At 46.0% G+C, this 23201-nt stretch overlaps 1 protein-coding gene and 1 pseudogene across 1 annotated transcript; one reads left to right on the top strand and one right to left on the bottom strand.

Annotated features, from left to right (window-relative positions):
* The first annotated feature begins 341 nt into the window (after window positions 1-341).
* Window positions 342-20372, top strand: LOC102396294 (V-set and transmembrane domain-containing protein 1). The gene is made up of 8 exons (XM_006063849.4): window positions 342-564; window positions 6977-7012; window positions 10224-10262; window positions 14875-14967; window positions 15072-15099; window positions 15247-15284; window positions 15390-15421; window positions 18264-20372. Exons 1-8 carry the CDS (start codon window positions 531-533, stop codon window positions 18381-18383), a joined length of 420 nt encoding a protein of 139 aa, XP_006063911.1. The 5' UTR covers window positions 342-530; the 3' UTR covers window positions 18384-20372.
* On the bottom strand, window positions 2547-5111 carry LOC112580367 (annotated as a pseudogene).
* Window positions 20373-23201: the final 2829 nt, after the last annotated feature.

The raw sequence follows: 23201 nt of genomic DNA, 5'->3' as shown, positions 1-23201 counted from the left end.
GCTCTACAGTAGGACCTCATTGGTTATCCATTTAAAATATAGCAGTGTGTACATGCCCATCCCAAATTCCCTAACTATCCCTTCCCCTCATCCTTCCCCCAGCCCACCACCACAAGTTCATTCTCCAAGTCTCTTTCTGTTTTGTAAGTTCATTTGTATCATTTCTTTTTAGAGTCCACATAGAAAGGATCTCACAAGGTATTCTTCCTTCTCTGAAAAGACCAACTATTTTAAAGGAAAACGTCTTGGGCCGGACTTCAGACAAGATAGGAGGGATCTCAGGGTGGGTGGAGCCACACACACTAGATTTACGAGGAAGATGCTGTCATTGGTGGCTTCTGGCTTCCTGAGTCAGCTGTGGGAAGGAAACTGTACACCAGATGGTGGAGGAGCCAAGGGTCAGGGCTAAACCTCCGGCCACACATCCCCGGGACCAAGAGGGCAGGAGGGGGCTGTGGTCGCCCAGTCCCATGTCTTCCTTTGAACCGCAGAACTGAAGGTGGGATCTTGGTCCGGACAGAAGGGACACCATGATCACGGAATTCCTGTTCCTGCTTTGCCTCAGTGAGTCTCCGGGGCTGGGACAGACGGGTTTGAGGGTGAGAATATTCACCAGGTAGTGGAGGTTACCATGGGGAACGTGGCAAGTACAGAAATGATGGCTTCCATGTACTGGGTACAAGCGACCTGTCAGAGTTTTGCAGGCTGTGGTATCTACATGCCCTGGTTTTGGTGCCTGCACATAAGGGATGAGGAAGCGGAGACATGTGGTAACAGCCTCAGTGTACTCAGCTCAATAATGCAGAGCTCAAGTGGGACCTCCAAGTCTGTATCATCTACATACCACCATCTCGCCTTGAATGTCCCATTGGCATATGGGAGGCAGGGTCTACAGGGTGTGAAAGTCTGAGTTTGGTTATGAACAAGGAATACAGAAAAGACATGTTATTACTGAGTCCAAGCTTGTACTGCTCACTGCATGATGGGCCAATAACTTGAAAGATGAGTTGTTGGAGTGAAAAATAGCACCAGCAGACCAAGAAGATGGTAGACTAATGTCCCAAAGAACCCTCTTGCCAAGGGTCTGGATGCTCCTTACATAAAACAAAGAGGGGGAAGTGAGAAGGTGAAATAAAAAAGGCAACAAATTGCTGCAAATATTTCATACTTCTGGCCAGAATCCAGAAGGGATATGTTAATTTCTTCTTTCCTGCAGCCATTCACACATGGGCCTGGTCAGGATATTTCCCGTGAGCTTAAGCAAAGGTATTCTAGCTCAAGACTCAGGCATGAGAAGCAGGGTTCATGGAGAAGAGCCAGTATGTATACTTTAAGTGTGCAGGCAACATCCCTTTAGTGATCAACTTGTAGCAAAAACAACAGAATACAAAGGTTAAAGTAAAAGAAACAGATCCAACATGGAGTCAGATTTGGATGCTAAAGCTGAAACTCCAGTACTTTGGCCACCTCATGCGAAGGGTTGACTCATTGGAAAAGACTCTGATGCTGGGAGGGATTGGGGGCAGGAGGAGAAGGGGATGACAGAGGATGAGATGGCTGGATGGCATCACCGACTCGATGGACGTGAGTCTGAGTGAACTCTGGGAGTTGGTGATGGACAGGGAGGTCTGGCGTGCTGCGATTCATGGGGTCGCAAAGAGTCGGACACGACTGAGCGGCTGAACTGAACTGATGACACTAAGGTGGGGCTTCCCTGGTGACTCAGATGGTGAAGAACCCGCCTGCAATGCAGGAGACTTGGATTCGATCCCTGGGTTGGGAAGATCCCCTGGAGAAGAGAATGGCCACCCTTTCTAGTATTCTTGCCTGGAGAATCCCATGGACAGAGGAGCCTGGCGGGCTATAGTCCATGGGGTCACAAAGAGTCAGACATGACTGACCAAATTACACTTCACTTCATGATACAAAGGCAGGGAGCAGTGGATAAGAACATTTTCTGACCAGCCATATCCTGAGCTTGATTTTAAGCTGATGTTCAACTTGAACATAAGGTGATCAAACAGACCTCAGCTTGTAGGAAGGAAGCCCTAGACTATAATCTTGGCCTGGTCTCTCCAGACTTTGCAAAGGCAGCCCCACCCGACTGAGTGCCCAGTTCCTCCTTTGTGAGTGGAGCCAGATTCAGGAGGGGGGCAGTGTGGAGGACCTCAGGGCTTGCCATCTGCCCCCCTCCCACCCCTGGGTTCCTTCCTCCTTCTTCTGGGCTAAGCCCTTCCCTTTGAGGTCACTCTCATCCCACACACACACACACGTAAGCATGAGAGGTGGCTGCCAGTCACCATACCCCAAACCTCCAGTTGCAGGACAGAATAAATGGGGCAGTCAAGAAACAGACCTCATCCTCTCTACACTTATTTCCTTGGGCTGCTGCAACAGATGATGGCAAATCAGGTGGCTTAAGACATCTATTCTCCCACCATTTTGGAGACCAGAAGTCCAAAACCAGGGTGTCGGCAGGGTTGATTCCTCCTCGGGGCTCTGAGGGAGGGTCTGTTCCATACCTCCCTCCTCAACTCTGGCTGGGAGATGACTCAGAATCCTTAGCACCCCTCGGCTTGTAGATCCTCACATAGCCACATGGCCATCTTCCCTCTGCATGTTCTGTCTCCAGGTCTCTTCCCAACCTCTTATTATTATTTTTCTTTAATGATTAATAGATTCATTTAAACAACAGTACATACAGTCATCATTGCCAGAATTAACATGAGATGTTAAATGTTCGATCCAACTTTCCTTCCTGGATCAGTTTTTCTTTCCTATGTCTGTCAGTTTTGAAAACATAAAACCAGAAGTGGGGGGGGGGGCCCAATCCCAAGCAGAGCTCCTGAGAGCAGGCTCTGGGGATGGGCCTGAAACTGGGATAGACATTTGCTGACCTTGCTCAGGTCCAGCAAACCAAGGCAGGATCCTCAATAACCCCTCGGCGGCGAGGGTCGTTGCACTGAAGCTGGCACTCCCATTTAAACCGGGATCTTATGGCCAACAGGCTGGCTTGCGCCTTCTGGGTTTTGAGAGATATATCCTATTCAGCTGGGTGGAGGGTAATAGGCAGGGTGGCCAGGCTCATGGCTTGTACTTGGGGAACAGCGTCTTGGCAACCCGGTGCACAACAGTGCCTGCCCGTCCAACTTCCTAGGAGGACATCGGTCATATTGGGTTAGGGTTCCAGCCGACTCCTGTAGGGCCTTGTGTAAATTGTCAGCTGAAAAAAAAATCACACAACATAAAAGTTGAGAGTTGTGTTTTATTCAGTGGATATTCTTAGGACTTCCAGCCCCAGAGACAGCATCACAAGTAATTCTGAAAGAACTGCTTCAAGGAGGCGAGGGAAGAGCCAGGATGGATAGGGATTTTGCAACTAAGGGCAGGGGGTCTGAACGTCAAAACACTACTACTAATAAAAGAAAACCAGATATCTCAAACTAAGGAATTTAGCGCTTTTCTATGTATGGGAAGACACAAGAGTCTGGGCTGACTGAAATCATTCCTGGGTGTACACCTCAGCTGTCTGGGGCCAGCATCCTGTGTTTTCGCATCCTGAGCTCCCTCGGGGCTCGCCACGGGCAGCGGCTGCAGTCTAATGGCTGCTGGATGGTAGGCATTCTTTGCTTCCCGCGTTGCCTCAGAGCTCACCAGCTCACTGTCAGAGGTGTGTGCAATCACTGATGGCAGTGACACCTTTTGTTTACTGATGTGGCAGGCAGTGTTTTACTTCTCAGATGTCAGTCAGGACTCTGCACCCAGTTCCAATGTGTGTGAATATGGAGGGGGTGGTTCTTCACACCACCAAGCAGCTGACTCAGCTGTTTGTCCTGCAATTCAATTCCATCATGACATGAGCTACCTGGAGACACCGTCAGATCCCACAGACTAAGGGCTCCGTCCTAGAAGATGACCTCCCTCCCACTTCAGGTGGCAGTCACGAGCCCTATGGCCACCTGTGTTTCTGTCCGACTGGCTACAGATGGAAGGTTCTAAAGAACCACTCCTTGGGTCCATCAATTTGCTAGAACTCAAATTTGTGAGAACATGGAACTCAGAGAAACATTTACTCACTAGATTACCGATTTATTATAGAAGAATTTGGGCTTCCTGGGTAGCTCAGCGGGTAAAGAATCTGCCTTCAATGCAGGTAACCCCAGTTCGATTCCTGGGTCAGGAAGTTCCCCTGGAGAAGGGTTAGGCTACTCACTCCAGTGTTCTTGGGCTTCCCTCATGGCTCAGTTGGTAAAGAATCCACCTACAATGTGGGAAACCTGGGTTTGATCCCTGGGTTGGGAAGATGCCCCAGAGGAGTGCATGGCAACCCACTCCAGTATTCTCGCCTAGAGAATCTCAAGGACAGAGGAGCCTGGTGGGCTACAGTCCATGGGGTCACAAAGAGCTGGACACAACTGAGTGACTAAGCACAGTACATAGAAGGATTTAAGTCAGGAACAGCCAAATGGAAGAGGTGCACAGAGCCAAGTATGAGGAAAAGGCCTTCTGAGCACATCACGCTCGAAAAATCTCCACGGTCCAACATGGAAGCTCTCTGAACCCATCCTTTTGAGTTTCTATGGAGGCTTCACTACATAGATGAGAAATGGAATATTTCCTGCCATATCAGTAAACAAAGAATGTTGCAGTCATCAGTGACTGAAGACACTTGAGGGTGAGCCCCGAGGGAGCTCAAGAAGGAAATAACACCTGCCATCTAGCAGCCATCAAACTGCAGCCACTCCCCACGGGGAGCCCTGAGGGAACTCAGGGATGAGAAAACAGGGATACTGGCCACAGGCAGCTGAGGTCCATATCAAAGGGAGGACTGCCGTGAGCCCAGACGCTTGCATCTTCCCATACTGAGAAATGCACTAAATTCTTTAACTTGAAACATCTGATTTTCTTTTATTAACAGTAACGTTTTGTTCTGACCTCCTGCCCTTTGTTGCAAAACTCATATATATCCTTCCCACACCACACCCCGCAGCAATTCTCTCAAGGTTACTTGAGATGCTGCCTCCTGGACTTGAAGTCCTAAGAATATCTGATGAATAAAACATAACTCTCAACTTTTAGGTTGTGCATACTTTTTTAGTTGACATAGGCATGATTGATCGAATCACTGGCAATTGGTAATCTCCAGCCCTTCTTCCCTTCCTGGAGGTCGGGGTTGGGGGTGGGATTGGGGATAGGGGGTAGGTAAGACTGACAGTTCCAACCCTTTAATCACTTGGTTGTTTCCCTGGCAACCGGCCACCATCCTTAGGTTACCTAGAGACTTTTCCAAAAGTTATCTTAACGTAATAAAAGACACTTTCACCTCTCATAACACTCAGGGAATTTCAAGAGTTTGAGGAGCTCTGGACCTGGACCAGGGACAAAGATCCAGTGTGTTTCTTATTATGTCACAACATCAAAGTAATTTTTCCTCTTCTCTGGGGAACTATAGATTCTAGTGTCACTCTCCTCCTCCCTTTCTAGCTTGGAAGTTGAGCAGCTCTCCACGTGGTGTATTTAAAGGCCATTGTTGCTGTTTAGCTACTCAGTCATGTCTGACTCTTTGCAACCCCGTGGACTGCAGCCTTCCAGGTTCCTCTGTCCGTGAGATTCTCCAGGCAAGGATCCAGGAGCAGGTTGCTATTTCATTCTCCAGAGCCCATACTAAATGTTAAATGGATGATGGCTGGCTGAGTCAGGCAGAGAGGGTAGCTGTATGGTAAATGTCAGTTGTCATAAAGGACCCGCTAGATAATATAAGTGGGTACATGGCTGACATATGTGAAGAGTCCATCAAATGATAGATTCTCACTGATTGGCAGTTATTCACTGCAATTATTTCCAGGTAAATATGCTTACTTGTGTTGCCTACAGCTCTCTACCTCAGAATTCTACTAAGACTTCAAGGTGCTATCCTTTTATCCTTTGCTTTTTCAAGCTACCCTACACGCCAGGGCGTCTCTTCTCCTTAGTGGCAGGTGTCTCCACTGCAGCCAGGTCTCTGCCTATGTCAGCTGTGGTCCTTTATTAAGAAAGATAGGGCTTCCTTGGTGGCCCAGCAGCTAAGCCTCCGCAGTCCCAGTCCAGGGGGCCCGGGCTTGATCCCTGGTCATGGAATTAGATCCCATATACTGCAACTAAGACCTAGCACAGCCAAATAAACAAATACAAAATAAATAGACATTTTTTTAAAAAAGATAAGTTCTGACGATCTAATGACCAGCATGGTGATGATAGTTAATAACATTGAAATCCGCTCAGAGAATGGATCTTAAACATTCTCCCCCCCACCCCCACCCCCACCCCCACACACATACAAGGTAACTATGTGAGCTGACATTTGTTAATTAGCTTCATGGCGGTGGTCATTGCACAATGCATACGTACATCTAGTCATCACATGTACACATTAATACAATCTTATTTGTCAAAAACAGAGAACCCCTCTGTCAATTTTCACCTACTCCTCAGAAAGGTTTCATGATGGAAAGCGAATCTAAGGCAATCGTGTGCTTATTTAAAAAAAAAAAGAAAGGAAGAATGGGAGTCACTATTGGAGCAGAAGACTGGCTGATAACAGAGCTGAGATGACTTTAGACCAAAAGCAGAGGAGAGAGGGACTCAAAAGAGACCACGAGACCTGGGGACACCCCTACCCCCTGACCCAGAAACCAGTTTCCTGCCTGATGGTGCAGCCGTTGCAGCCAGAGCTAACGGGGGCTCCGTCCACGGCCAGGCTCCCACGTCCCTGCTTCCTGGTGAAGCTTGGGGGCTCGTGTTTTGCGCCCACTATTGAGTGGGAACAAGGGCCAGATCTCCTGAGTCACTCTCATGTCTAGATGTACATCTGTAGATCTAGATATATAACTGGATCACTTTTCTGTATGCTGAAACTAACACAACAAATCAACTATACTTCAATTAAAAAGAAAAAGACAAGCATATAATTCATCTCTCATGAGTGTTTCTCTTCCAGGGCTTTGTCTGGGCAATGAAGATGAGGAAAATAATGGTGAGTCATCTCCCACCTAGACTCTGTTCCCGCACCCCGAGTTTCATGACCTTTTCCCTTTCATCCTCTGAATTCTAGGAGGGTTTTGGTAGTCACCAAGATGAAGAGTCTAACTCCATATTCTTTCCAGAGAAACTTCCCAAACCCCTCCTCCATGCCTTGCCCAGGTCAGAGGTTGCATGCGGCAGCAACGTGACCCTCATGTGCCAGGGTGATGTCAGGAATGCGACATTCATGCTGGGGAAGTCACAGGACTCTGGGTACAATAAAGGGCAGAACTCAACAGGAAGATGGCTGAATTCCTTCTCACTCACCTGGAGCCTGGGCTTCCCTGGTGGCTCAGATGGTAAAGAATCCACCTGCCAATGCAGAAGATGCAGATTCGATACCTGGGTCAGGAAGATCCCCTGGAGGAGCGCATGGCAACCCGCTCCAGTATTCTTGCCTGGAGAATCCCATGGGCAGAGGAGCCTGGCGGGCTGCAGTCCATGGGGTCAGAAAGAGTCGGACGTGACTGAGCCACTAACCCACCTAAGGTGGTCATGGGCTCCTTGACAGGTGGTCTGGGCATATTTTCTCTCTGTCCTTCACCTCGGACAATCCCCCTCTTTATTTCTCAAACGGGTTAGTCTTGTTTGGCAAACAGAGCTCCCTCCGGCCATAAAATCCTCGGGTGCAGTCAGAGAGCCAGTGCCTTTGAACAGGTGATGTCACTGACCCTGGGCACCTCACTCTAAGATGGACCCACGAAACCTGCTGCTGAGAAGCTGCCTTCCCCATCCCAGAGCATAACTGAAAATCTGCTCTGCAAATCGCGCTTTCCTATGCCCGGAGGAGGAAGTGGCAGCCCACTCCAGTATTCTTGCCTGGGAAATCCCACAGACAGAGGAGCCTGGCGGGCTACAGTCCACAGCGTTGCAAAGAGGCTGACATGACTGAAGTGACTTCGCACGTAGTGACTGAACACCACCACCACCTATAGAGTACAGAAAGGGGTCTACGTGGCAGATTAACCGGTGGTCCTCTGGGGGAAGGAGGGGGTCCCTGTGACAGATGACCTCACTGGGGCTGAGCTAAAAATTCCCGACTGACTATTTAAGACAACACTTATGGGCATGGGGTTCAAAGCTTCAATTAGATTAGGCATTGATCCCTAGCACAGTCTACACAAATGATTCCATTTTGAGGCTGTGATTTAAAAAAAATAATAACCAAGCAATTAATTTTTGGCTGTGCTGGATCTTTGCTGCTGCACACGGGCTTTCTCTAGTTGGGGTGAATGGGGGCTATCCTTTGCTGTGGTGTGCGGGCTTCTCATTGCGGGGGCTTCTCTTGTAGCAGAGCATGGCTTTACGTGCGAGGGCTTCAGTGGTTGCAGCTCATGGGCTCAGCAGCTGTGACTCTCGGGGCTAGCTTCTCCACAGCACGTGGAATCTTCCTGGACCAGGGATCGAACCCATGTCCCCTGCATTGGCAGGTGGATTCTTACCCACTGCGCCAACAGGGAGGTCTGCCATTCTTTATTTTTGTACCCTCCAACAACTAAAATTTGGCACCCATTCGTGAGCAAAAGTGTCTCGTGGGAGCTGTGGGATCCACCACCAGACACCAAAGGGCCCAGGAGGAGCCTCACCCACCTGGGCATTGGATAGCGGGCAGACAGGCCTCAGTACCAGCCATGGGACCAGCAGGAGACTGGGACCTGATTCCAGCCCCTCTTGGCCGTCATCTGGGAGAACTCGGACCTAGTGGTACCTACAGACGGGAGAACGTTTGCAGACATTTACAAACCAATGCTGAAGTATGGAGAAGCGGGAAACTGGAACAGATAAATAACAGATCAAGAGACTGAACCAGCAATCAAAACCTCCCGACAAAGAAAAGCCCAGGACCAGATGGCTTCACTGGTGAATTCCACCAAACATTTAAGGCAGAAATAACACCCGTCATTCCCAGCCTCTTCCCAAAAAGCAGAGGAAGGAACATTCCTGTGTTCATTTTACAATGCCATCATCCCCCTTGACGTCAGAACCAGATAAGGACACTGAAAGAAGAGAAAACTAGAGACCGATATCCCTAATGAATACAGATGTGAAAGTTCTCAACAAAATGTTGGCAAATCAATTTTAACATTACATTAAAAGACTCACACACCATGATCAAGTGAGATTTCTCCTTTGTACCCAATGATGGTTCACTATACAAGTCGATAAGTGTGATACACGCATTAATGGGATGAAGGATAAAAATCATATGTTCATCGTATATGTAAAAAATTTTGATAAAATAGATCATTTCAATATAAAAACTCTCAATAAATTGGCTCTAGAAGGAACATACTTCAACACAATTAAGGCCAATATAACAAGCCCACAGCTAAGGCCATACTTAATGGTGAAAAGTTGAAAGCTTTTCCTCTGGTATCAGGAATGAGACAAAGATTCCCACTGCTTCAATTCAACATAATACTAGAAGTCCTCTCTGGAACAATTGGGCAAGACAGAAAAAAAAAAAAAAAAAGGCATTCAAATCGAAAAGGAAGACGTAAAACTGCCTTCATTTGCAGATATGATCTTATCTACAGAAAATTAGCAAAAATAAATACTTTAGCTACCTGATGCGAAAAGCCAATTCATTATAAAAGACCCTGATGCTGGGACAGATTGAAGGCAAAAAGAGAAGGGGACGACAGAGCATGAGATGTTTAGATAGCATCACTGACTCAATGGACATGAATTTGACCAAACTGTGATAGGGGAGCCTGGCGGGCTGCAGTCCATGGGGTCACCAAGAGGTGGACATGACTTACCAACTGAACAACAATGGTATATCAAACAAAAAAGCTTCTGCACAGCGAAATAAACAACCATCAACACGAAATGGCAGTCTACCCAATGGGAGAGAGTACTTCAAAATGTTGGTGCTCTTTCCTGGGATATGATTGGAAGGTGGGGAATTAGTGGTGTCATTCATAAATATTTTTGTTATTAAAATAATACCAAGCTCCAGCAGTACTAAAAAGACTCACCTAGTGCTCTGGCCTGGGTTTGGGGACCCAGTGGGCACCTGGAGAAAAGAAAAAAAAAAAAAAACCATTCTCCTCTCTGCTTCCCAAAGAGGGCACGAAGTCTGTAAATAGAACATGAGGGTTTATCTCCCCAAGGTTCTCATACAAACACTGTGATTCCTTTTCTCCTTTCCTGTTTTCTAGGGAACCAAGAGGAAAGCAAACCCAGCCCTGCAAAGACAGGTAATATAATTAGAAGGGACTTGTTTCCCCCAATTATATCCACCTCTGAAAACACTGGTGAATAAAGCAGAACAAGGTACATCATCTGCTGTTTTACATGATGAAAAGCTATGGTGGGGTTTCGGGAAGAAGTGGGTGAATCAGTGTGACTGGTTTGGGGAATGGGACCAGGACCTGTGGAGCCTATACTTTGGGATGATGTATGATCAAAGACTTGCTAAAACTTTCAAGTTCTCAAAAACAGTGAATATTATTTTTTTTTCCTGATACTGGTTTTCTGTGAAGAATTGACTAAGATTCTACCCTCAGAAATTCTCATAAAAACTAGGGCTTTCAGAAGGTTTAGACTGAAATGGGCTTATCCATCCAGGATTCATTTTTGCTGTGCCATGCAGCTTGGGGGATTTTAATTCCCCGACCTGTGCTTCCCAGGTGGCTCAGCGGTAAAGAATGCACCTGCCAATGTAGAAGACTCAGATTCAATCTCTGGGTTGGGAAGGTCCCCTGGAGGAGGAAATGGCAACCCACTCCAGTATTCTTTTCCTGGGAAATTCCGTGGACAGACAAGCCTAGTGGGCTACAGTCCATGGGGTTGCAAAGAGTCAGAGGCAACTCGGTGACTGAGCACAAACACACAATTCCCCAACCAGGGATCAAACCCAGGCCTCTGGCAGTGGAAGCTGGAAGTCCTAACCACAGGACGAACGGGGAATTTACCTAGATGCTTGATCGTTTTTTCTTTCAGCAACACATAACCTTCCTGTAATCTGCTCCAAAGGATCAAAATTGTTCAAGGTTGTCATTAGAGCCTGTGCAAGTATAATAGAAATAGTTTTTTAAAAGACATCCTTGGAAATTCTCTGGTGGCCCAGTGATTGGGATCCCGCACTTCCATTGCAGGGGGCACAGGTTCCATCCCACATGGCGTGGTGTGGCCAAAAAAAAAAAAAAAGATTTCCTGCATCCTGTCCTTGCAAAATATGTATTTGTCTTCGAAACATTTTTATTCAGTATTAGCAGGCTAATGACTGCTAGTCTGGCTCTGTGAACACAATGCATGCCCCGGTGTCTTGGAGAGATCTGAAATCTGATAGAGTTGGAGAGCTTGGAAGTGTCAGAAACGGGAGATGGGAAGTTGAAGCGTTTGTGTTTTTAGCTCTTCTGTCACGTCTTTTCTTTTTTAGTTGGTATGTTATTCACATCCCATAAATTCACCCTTTTAAAGTATACAAGGCAGAGGCGTTTGGCACACTCACAGGGCTGTACCATCACCGCTATGCTGATTCCCCAAATGAAGTTCCCTTAAGCGTCGGTCTTTGCTCCCTGCTCCCCCGACATGCCCTGCCAATCTGTTTTCTGGCTCTACGGTTTCGCCTCTTGTGGACATTTCATATAAAACGCAGTTCCGCACTGTGAGGTCTGGAGACTGGCTTCTTTCACTTAGCATGGTGTCACCAAGGTTCACCCGTGTTGTAACATGTATCAGTACTTCCATTCTTTTCATGGCTGAATAATATTCCATCATGTGGCCAGACCACATTTTGTTTATCCATTCATCAGTTGATGGACATTTGGGTGGTTTGTACCTTTTGGCTATTGTGAGTAATGCTGCCATGAATATAGGTGTACATGTATCTGAACCTCTGCTTTCAATCGGGTATTTGAAAGGAGAACATATTAGTCACTCAGTCACGTCCGACTCTTTGTGACCTTATGGACTGTAGTTCACCATGGGATTCTGTTCATGGGATTCCCCAGGCAAGAATACTGGAGTGGATTGTCATTTCCTACTCCAGGGGATCTTCCTAACCCAGGGGTTGACCCTGGGTCTCCTGCATTGCAGGCAGATTCTTCACCATCTGAGCCACCAGGCAAGCCCCTAATCAGGTATCTAGGAGTAAAACCACTGGGACACATGGCAAGTTTGTGTTTTCCTTTTTGAGCAACTGCCAAACTGTTTTCCAACGTGACTGTACCCATTTCACATGCCCGTCAGTAATTTATGTAGGCGCCGATGTCTCCACATCCTTGCCAACACTTGTTGCTTTCCTTTTATTTTATTATAGCCAACATGGTGGGCGTGTATATCACTTCTTTCCTGTTTTTTGGCCACAACAAGCGGCACTGTGACCTTAGCTCCCCAATCAAGGGTCACCTGGTGCCCTCTGCTTTGGGAGCCCTGAGTCTCAACCACTGGACCGCCTGAGAAGTCCCTGTATATTGTTTCTTAAAATGCACTATCAGAGTTCACATTTACACCACCACAATGCTGAACAGAGTAAGACATCTTTAAGCACAGACATGCTATCTCTGGAGAAGGAAATGGCAACCCACTCCAGTATTCCTGCCTGGGAAATCCCGTGGACAGAGGAGCCTGGTGGGCTACAGTCCATGGGAGTTGCAAGAGTCAGACACAACTTAGCAACTAAACGGGGACAACAAGAGGCTGTCTCCAGCCTACATACACACGCCTCCGGGCTACTAGAAAGGAACCCTCTACTCTAATTCTGGGCAGAGCCAACAATGACGTTCATCCCCTAACTTTGCCACAAGGCCAGGCTTCCTTTCTGGGACTTCATGCCCTGTGTCACGCTGTATCCCACTGCTCAGTCAGATGCCTTAGATCAGTATCACAGACCTTCTGCAAGTTAATTTTGCCAATATGTGAATAGCTGATGTGAAATTTGGCCAGGATATGTGGCCATCTCAGGGCAACCCAGTTCAGTGGGCGGTGGGCAGTCTCGCAATCCTTTACTTCTCATTTCTAGTGAACTGCACCATGAGATAAACTGTAGGGCCATCAAGAGGAGGGTTGAGAGCATAAGGCAAAGCTGATGTTCCTTTGTTGCCATCCAGGAACGGGTGTTTCTGCCCCACTTTTCCAAGTCCATGGGGATGCGTGGCTCCCACAAATGTCAGCTGTTGGAAAAGGAGTGTCCCCGGGCCCCTTAGATTCCCAAGGCATTTTCCAGGCAGTACTCCCCCACCACCACCGCCAACAAAGACACCAAAGTGCTCACGTTGGGAAGGGGGAGAAACCGTGATTGAGCACGCCTAAGAATGGCAAAGGAATCTGGGGGACCGCGGGCGGAGGAGCGCTGACAGCATCTGTTACAGAGGGAGGTGGGTGGCGGTGGGGTGCTGTGAGAGAACGAGCCTGATCACTGCAATCTCCTCAGCCGACACGTGAGTCAGAGTCTACACTGAGAGCTTCCGAGTCAGGGTTTTTCATCATCACTGCTCTCTTCAAGGGAGCGCTCCTCACCTCCCTTTCCCACACCTCCTTCCCCTCCCCACCAGTTTCATGAAGCTATCACTGACAAAGCGGTAAGATACTTCAAGTGTACAATGGGATGATTTGATACAGGATAGGGGCTTCCCTGGTAGCTCAGTGGTAAAGAATCTGCCTGAAATGCAGGAGACGCAGGAGACTCAGGTTTGATCCCTGGGTAGGGAAGATCCCCTGGAGAAGGAAATGACAACCCACTCCAGTATTCCTGCTTGGGAAATCCCATGAACAGAGGAGCCTGGCGGGCTACAGCCCAAGGTGTCTGTTTTACTCTCTGTTTTTATGAGTTTCTTTTTGTTTTTTAAAATATTTATTTATTTGGCTGCCCCAGATCTTAGTTGCAGCTTGTGGGATCTGGTTCCCTGGCCGGGGATTGAACTCAGACCCCCAGCATCGGGAGTGCATGTGTATATATACCACACCTTCATTATCTGTTCATCTATTGATGGACACTTAGGTTGCTTCCTTACCTTAAGAAAATGATTCTTGGACTTTGATTCATCTGTTGCTGGACTTGTCTTCACTTCCATAGCATCACAGTTAGTCTGGGTAAATGTGTTTCTCACCAGATTATGACTTCTCTGGAAAAGGTTCAGAATGTCACTTCTCTTGAACGTCCCCACCTGGGGTCAGCACAGAGCTACCCCGACCTTGGGGCAGACTGGCCAGAAAGGTTAGACATAGCAGCATCCAAAGCCCATCCTGGCCATGTGACTCTGGGGAACTCAGTTTAATTCCAGGTACTTGGTTTATGTTTGAATGAAATGGGGATGGCAAACTTACCTTGTGTACTTATTGTCAAGGTGAGAAAGAACAGGGAACTCCCTGGTAGTCCAGTATTAGGACTCCAGGCTTTCATGCTAAAGGCCTGGGTTCAGTCCCTGGTTGGGGAACCAAGCTCCTGCAAGCTTCATTGCAAAAAAAAAAATAAAATAAAATAAATAATACAAAAAAAGGTTTTAATGAGAAAACACTTATGAGTGCTAACGGCTCACAGTTAATAAGTATTATTCCTGGGGATGAAACGTTTATTGGGTGTTTGCCATCTGCCGGGCACCGTGCTAGCCCTCTCTGTACGCACTGACCCACTCCTTCTCTCGACCAACCAGTAAAGCAGCCACAATTGCTATCCTTGCTTTGATCGGGAAAACAAAAGCTCAAGGAGATGACGCAAATTCCCTCAAGCGATTGGACATTCCAGCTGGGGAATGGTAGCTCCAAGTCTTGAAGCCAGGCTGTCTGGCTCCTTGTAACTCTTCTGCGAAGCGGCTCAGTGCGTTCCTGGAGCCAGCCTGACTCTTGGCTCCGTTCTTCTCCCTCCAGACACCAGGATCATCTTCGTGGCCACCTTCAGCTGCCTCTCCCTCTTTTTCCTCTTCCTCGCCATCTTCTTCATCTACAGGTGCACTCAGCAAGGTGAGTTCAGAGCATCATGGGTTTCACACTCTGAGGAAGGGGACTAAAGTGAAGGATTCTTTAGGGAGATACATTCCTCCTTGTTTTTTTTTTTTTTTTAATAGATTCATCAGAGGAAGAATCCATCAAGAGGTAGATACACTTGACAGACCTCACGCCCTGCGTTAACTCCCACTCCACTGCACATCAGTGACTCGTAGGCCCAGCCCCACCTCTGTCAGCCCTATCCCCTTTCCCAGATCTCCAGATCCCAGACTTTAACATGTTTTTCTTTCTCAGAACCTGCCATTCCGAAGTGTACAAGCAGAGGGATGCAGGTAAGTGATCAGGGACGAAACCACAAGGAACCTTGGGATGGAAAGACTACAATCTGACTCTTGCCATCTGAGAACTGAGTTTTGTCTCCTTGTACTCACATGCAGATGTACCCACGCTGGAAAGGATATCTGAATCGGTGAGTTCTCCCCTATGAAATAACCCAAGAGCTCACGTACCACCAGAGGCTGGTCTCTCTGCCTCTTGGCTTAGCTCAAACGCTGGTTATATTCATGCAGCCATTTGATATTGAGTTTAAAAACATCTGAGGAACCCGTTAAAAGAGAGTAGATAGGAGGTTAACAGGGGCTGGGGGTGCGGGCGGGTAGGGTACCTGGGAAGATGACATTTAAGGGAACAAACTTGCAACTTGTAGATGAATAAGTCCTGGGAATCTAACGCACAGCTTGGGGATTATAGTCAGCAATACTGTATCATATACGTCAAAGATGCTAGGAGGCTAGATCATAATTGTTCTCATCATGAAAAAGAAATGATAATTATGTGACAGGATGGAGGTGTTACCAAGGTGGTACACTATATCAATGTATCACATCAACATGCTGCTGCTGCTGCTAAGTCGCTTCAGTCGTGTCCGACTCTGTGCAACCCCATAGACGGCAGCCCACCAGGCTCCGCCGTCCCTGGGATTCTCCAGGCAAGAACACTGGAGTGGGTTGCCATTTCCTTCTCCAATGCATGAAAGTGAAAAGTGAAAGTGAAGTCGCTCCATCGTGTCCGACTCTTAGCGACCCCATGGGCTGCAGCCTCCAAGGCTCCTCCGTCCCTGGGATTTTCCAGGCAAGAGTACTGGAGTGGGGTGCCGTTGCCTTTTCCACATGAACATGAGTACACCTTAAAGTTGCACCGGGTTATATATCAGTTACATCTCAAACAAATAAACAAACAAACAAAAAAACAGGTGCTTTGAATTTCACAGTAGCTGGATTCCAGCTCCCAATAGCTACTATTTATTACTATGTGCTCTGAGACAAATCACAAAACCCCCATGAGAGGGGATACACGTGTTGTACAACTGACTGAGTTTCCTGTGTACCTGAAACTAACACAGCACTGTAAGTCACCTGTACTCCAATAAGAATTCAACAAACAAGACACAAGCCCACAGAACTTGGACCCTTCCTTCCCTGGTGGCTCGGGTGGTAAAGAATCTGCCTGCAATGCAGGAGACCCGGGTTCAATCCCTGGGTCAGGAAGATGCCCTGGAGAAGGGAAAGGCAACCCACTCCTCTCCATAGACAGAGGGGCCTGGTGGGCTACAGCCCGTGGGGTCACAGAGAGTCGGACGTGACTGAGCGACTAACACTTCTTCACTTCTTTCCTCCTATATCTAAGGGGAATCCAAATCCCCAGTTAAAAGGCTATGAGAGTCTAATGATGTCATAAACGTAAAGGGTTTATTGGTGTTTCTGGCAAATTTTAAGTGTCAAATGGGTGGCATGAAAGCATCATTTAACAAGTGTTAATCAATTTACACCCATCAATTTCTTCTGCTTAAAATACTGCTTGTTGGGTGCATACTCAGTCAGTCAGGCATGTCCAGCTCTTTATGACCCCATGGACTGTAGCCCACCAGGTTCCTCTCTCCATGGGATTTCCCAGGCAAAGAATACTGGAGGGGGTTGTCATTTCCTCCTCCAGGGGATCTTCCCGACCCTGGGATCAAACTGGCGTCTCCTGTGCCACCTGCATTGCAGGCGGATTCTTTACCACTGAGTCACTGGGAAGCCCCCTAAAATACTGCTTATTTGTGATTTAATATTAATAAGCATTATAGCATCTAAAAGCAATAGCAAGCAAAATTCACACCTTTTCCCATAGGTCACAGAGGTTCACTGGCTCATTCTTGAAGCCAAAGCAAGTTAAATAAGAGCATTAGCAGGGAATTCCTTGGTTGTCCAGTGGTTAAGACTTGGTGCTTTCACTGTTGAGGGCCTAGGTTCAATACCTGGTCAGGCAAGTAAGATTCTGCAAGCTACTGGCCAAAAAAAAAAAAGCATTAGTAAAAGATTTAAACATTGTTGCGTTTAAAGCAATATTTAGGTACATTGCATTCATTTAGATACATAGAAATATTAAGTTATGGAAAGGCATAGTTTATCACAAAGTAAGTGCCAGTGATTAAATCTGGGCTATTTTAAGTGTTGGCTTGATTAGCACACGGTTGATAATTATAATATTATGATAATATCATGCTGTGATGGAATACCTCCATAAATAGAATACTATTCAGCAGTAAAAGAAAGAAGTTACAGATATAGGTGAGAAGTGACTGCACCTCAAAAACAGTTTGCTAGGTGAAAAAAGTCAGATACAAAAAACTATATATAAAATTGTTCTGTTTACATAAAATTTCCAGGAAAGGCAAATTAGTAGCTGCTTATGGCTGGGGTGGGGGTGGAGGGCAGGGAGGGCAAGGCTTAACTGCAAACAAGCCCAGGGAACTTTTGGGGGGCGATGGATATTCTCCCGCTCTACAGTGGTGATGGTTGCATCGTTCTACAAATTCACTAAAAGCCATAGAACTGTACACTTATCCCAGGGGAATTCTATGGTATATACATTATATCTCAGCAAAATTAGTTTTTAAAATACAATACTATGTCATCAGTAGGTATGCATGTAGGAGGGCAGTTCTTATTCTGAAAACCACACGTTTGCACTGATTTTTAATAAGCACAAGTTACCACTGACGGATGGTATCCTGTTATGAGAGTCGAAAGCACGGCCATCCTAGAACGTGCTGTGCAACAGAACTTCCCGCGATGAGGGCAACGGTCTATAGCTGTGCTGTCCCATACATGTCACAGCCTCCCGAGGCATCTGAATGCATCTGGTGAGACTGAGGACCTCAGTTTGAATTTAGTTGGCATTTGTCTGAAGTGGAATAGCCATGTGTGGCTCGTGGCTACCCTACTGCACAGCTCAGCTCTACAAGCCTGTCTCTCTTCTCCCCAAAGCCTGACGAGCCCGAGGGGGTGACCTACGCCCAGCTAAACACCACCGCGCTGTCCGGGGCAGCTTCTGTCCCCGCCGAGGAGACCCCAAGTTCTTGTGACTACACAATGGTGAAGGTGTAGGACTGAGAGAAGAGCTTCGCTCTGGGAGGCAGAGTATGGATTAACACGGCCGGGGTGACCTGACTTGGGAGAATCCAGGTGACTCTGTGTCCTGGGCTCATTCGTTCATAATAATAGAATTACGTCTCCCTTCTTGCTTCCCCTCCTCTCAAAAATTACAGGGTGAGTTTTCACAAGACTTGGAGTGCACCTTTATTATGAAAGTGTTAGTCGCTCAGTCGTGTCCGACTCTTTGTGACCCCATGGACTGTAGCCCTCCAGGATCCTCTGTCCATGGGATTTCCCAGGCAAGAATACTGGAGTAGGTTGCCATTGCCTTCTCCAAGGGATCTTCCGGACCGACCCAGGGATTGAACCCGGGTCTCCTGCATTGCACGTGGATTCTTTACCCTCTGAGCCACCAGGGAGGGTTTGAATGAAATCATAGGCTAAGAATACGTACTGTATCTATAGGCTGGTGGGACTGGGAATAGTCACTTAGGGAGTTCAGGACGACATCATGCAAATAGAAAATGTTACTCAGAGAAGACTAGGTGACCCCACAGACACAGGGATTTCACAAAAGGAGCAGAAAAAATACAGGCCGTGAAGGGAGACACTCGTGAATTAACAAACAGCATCCCTAAGTAGCACACACCTAGGAAAGTAGCTGAAAGTGTTTGGTTCCTGATTCTTTCAAGCCCTCTAGTCTCAAGACCAGTTTCCTCTCAGATAAGAACAAAAGCGTTTTCTTACCGCCATCATATTTCTGTTTTTACTCTTATTATTAAAATCAAAGGCTGCAATAAAGTTAGACTTACAGAATCTACGTGGATTCTGTCACTTGGCACCCATAACTTAATTAATTCACGTGAACACAGCATTTTAAGGGTATTTTTCTGAATGTGGACTTTTTTGCGTAGGTGATAGAGGTACTGAACAACCGCTTCGGTATAAGCACGGGGATGTGAGCTTTGCTTCCAAAGTTATGTCACTCAGTCAGGTTTGCAAGTCATTTTAAAATATATGAATGGATGAAAGTGTAAATATTTGGAATGCATATACAAATATTCTTCACTCAGTGGCATACACTGGATAACTCTTTTTTTTTTTTTGGACGTGCCTGCAGCTTGCAGGATCTTAGGCCCTCTCCCAGGGATTGAACCCAGGCCCTCAGCAGAGAAAGCCTGGAGTCCTAACCACTGGACTGCCAGGGAATTCCCTAGATAACTTTTTTTTTCAAGTTTTTAATTATGAAGTATTTCTGTCATAAAGAAAAACACCCCAAAATATAAGTGGAAATAAGCACACTGACCTTATTTTCAAACCATGAACACTTTGCTGTATTTTTATTCTGCCCCTCCCAGTCTATTTCCCTCCCTCTTTTTCTAGGCAACATTACTCAGAGTAGTATGTATTATACTGATGGATTTTTTCATGCTTTTACTCCTCAAGCATCTATCAACAGTCAATATATTATATTTTACTGTTATTACATTCTACAAACATAAGGAATCATCATTACAATTCTGTCACCTTTTTTTATTGCCATCAAGATTATGTTTTTGAAATTCATCCAGGTGATTTTTGAAGATTTATTTCCTTGTTTGCTGCACAGAATTCAGTTGTTAACCATACCATGGAACATTACTCAGCCCCCAAAAAGAATGAAGCGCTGGTACATGCCATGACCTGAATGAAACTTGGAAACATTATGCTAAGACACAGAAAGCTGTGCATCATAGCATTTTATTTATAAGAAATATCCAGAAAGGACAGATCCTGAGAAAGTGGATTAATGGCTGCCGTTAATGGTTGCCATTAACTGGGGAGAAGGAGAAATGGGGAGTGACTAGAAACGGGTATGGGTATCTTCTTGGGTTGATGACAATGTGGTGGAATTAGTCAGTGGTGATGGTTGCTCAGCCTTGTGAATAAAGACCACTGAACTGCACACCTTAGAAGTGTAGATTTTATGGTATGTGATTACATGTCAATAAAAGAAAAATTTAAAAAGCACTTGGTTGTATGCACAAGCCATGGTTTCTCTTTGTTCTTTCCTGGACTGCTAGGTATTTGGGTTGTTTTCCTGCTTTGCTGTCAGCAAAATGCTGCAGTTAAACATCTTTGGAACCTGCCTTCTTGCTCACATGTATGATCTCTCAATGTTTATATTTAGGAGTAAAATCTGTCTTCTGTGATGTCCACAACTTTCATCCCACTGGAAAAGGCAAATTGATAACTAAGGTGGTTCCCCCATTTATTCTTCCACCAAGGATGTATAAGCTTCCAATTCCTTGAGTCATTACCAATTCACACACACACACACATACACATAACTTTGTTATTTTTGCTGATTAAAATATGTGAACTGGTAACCTATACTTTGGCCACCTGATGCAAAGAACTGACTCATTGGAAAAGATCCTGATGCTGGGAAAGACTGAGGCCAGGAGGAGAAGGGGACGACAGCAGATGAGATGGTTGGATGGCATCACCGCCTCAATGAACATGAGTTTGAGCAAGCTCTGGGAGATAGTGAAGAACAGGGAAGCCTGGCATGCTGCAGTCCACGGGGTCACAGAGAGTCAAACATGACTGAGCGACTGAACAACAACAAACCTATTTTAAGCTGCTTATTTAAAGATACCTCATTGTTGCTTTAATGTGCATTTTCCTGATTATGAATGAGGAATATTGACCATTTGGGGTTTCTTTGCTGTGAATTGATGGTATCTAGCCATTATTCACTTTTCTATTGAATAGCTGGTATTAATATTTTCCTCACTGACTTAAAGGGCATAATTACACAGTTGGCACACCTGTCCTCGATAAGCTACACATTGCAAATACTCTCCTTTAAATCTGACTCATATTTTCATTCTTCTTTGTATTTTTTAATATTAGTTACTGTAAGTAATTCATCTTTTTATTTATATTTTGAGAGACTTCTTTGTGTCTGGAAGCTTCATTCGAGAATATACTCTCTTATGGTGGTGGTGGTTTAGTCACTAAGTCGTGTCCGACTTTCACGACTGCATAGACTGTAGCCCACCAGGCTCCTCTGTCTGTGGGATTTCCCAGGCAAGAATACTGGAGTGGGTTGCCATTTCCTTTTCCAATACTCTCTTATATGTTCTTCTAAATTTAAATTTTCAAAAGTTTGTTTCTCATATTTAATCCATCTGAAATTAACTTTTGCCAAGGACTGGGGTAAAGGTCTAATTTTTCCATCTGGATAATCAACTGTCCCGGTACGTCTTGTTATTTATTCATTTATTTTAGATTTTTGATGCACCGCACAGCATGTAGGATCTTAGCTCCCCTCCACCCCCAGGAATCAAACGAGCTCATCCAGCAGTGAAAGTGCAGAGTCTTAACCCCTGGACTGCGAGGGAAATCCCCCAGGATCATTTATTAAAAGAAGTGATGTGGCCTCCAGGACCCCTTATTGAAAAGCTTGTTCCTTTTTGTTCTAGCTGTGCTTTCAATTTGATGAAATATGACCGTTTCTGTTTCATCTGCACCACCTTCCATTGCCAGCATAGCTCAGAGACTCGGATGGAAATGACAAAATGAAAAACCTAACTTGAAAAGACTTTAAAACAATAAAGAGAGGAGGAAGGAAGGAAGGAGGAAAGGAAGGCAGGAAGGAAAGAGGGAGGGAAGAAACTGAGTCACGTAACCAAACTAAGGGAAAGACAGCTAGAGATATCCTCAGACAACTATATCCACATACCCAAATGCTATTTTTTCCCTTACGTCTCTCATCTATTCTATTTCTGTGTTATCATTATTATTCATACCAGCTGTCCCTATGCGTCTGGAATTGATAGTGACGAGTCTAGGCTCACAGCCTTGCAGACTCTCAGCCAAAGAGGTAAGGGCTGGTGGTGGGGGCGGGGAAAGGGCTCCTACTTACTGGATCAATTTAGAAAAAGATAATACCGGCTATCTTTGGAAGATGCTAGAAACACAACTTAAAAATTTTTTTAAATGCCAAAGAAAGAAAGCAAGCATTTCTCCTGCCTTTCATTTATAACCTGTACCTCAGGAAAAGCAAACAGATGAAGAAGCCAAGATTCTGCTCATGCAGTTACTACAGCTAATACATAACGGAGAAAACCCCCAAGCCTTATCTTTGCTTAGTGCATGGCCAGTTATCAGGAATAATAACAGAGGGTGTAGTTAGTATCTTTCTGTCCAGAAACGGTAGCTATGTGATAGACAGAATATCCAGAGATGGAGCAGAAGGGACATCAGATGGTCAGAATCAAAGGGATGTGTCTTTTTCAAAGAAGCACCGATAGCAGGGGCAGCTCTGGTTTAAAGTTGCCACTGCTGGAGACGTTAGAAACATGGTATTCCCCTGGGGGGAATATCCCTGGAAGACGGCACAACAACCCACTCCAGTATTCTTGCCTGGAGAATCCTAAGGACAGAGGACCCTGGTGGGCTATGGTCTATAGGGTGACAAAGAGTTGGACATGACTCAAGCAACTTAGCAAGCATGCATGCACCGATCTCTAATAATTAACTGAAATACAGATGGATTAGAAAGTACTGAACTGTAATCACCTACAGTATTTTGATGTTATTGTTGTTTAGTGGCTAAGTCATGTCCGACTCTCTGTGACCCATGGACTGCAGCACACCAGGCTTCCCTGTCCTTCACTGTCTCCCAGAGTTTGCTCAAACTCACATCCATTGAGTCAGTGATGCCATCCGACCATAGCATCCCTTGTCGTCCCCTTCTCCTCTTGCCCTCCATTTTCCCCAGCATCAGGGTCTTTTCCAATGAGTTGGCTCTTCGCATCAGGTGGACCAAGTATTAGAGCT

Source organism: Bubalus bubalis, chromosome 18 (assembly GCF_019923935.1).
Source record: "Bubalus bubalis isolate 160015118507 breed Murrah chromosome 18, NDDB_SH_1, whole genome shotgun sequence".
Classification (NCBI taxonomy): domain Eukaryota; kingdom Metazoa; phylum Chordata; class Mammalia; order Artiodactyla; family Bovidae; genus Bubalus; species Bubalus bubalis.
This window is presented reverse-complemented; position numbering and strand designations above follow the sequence as displayed.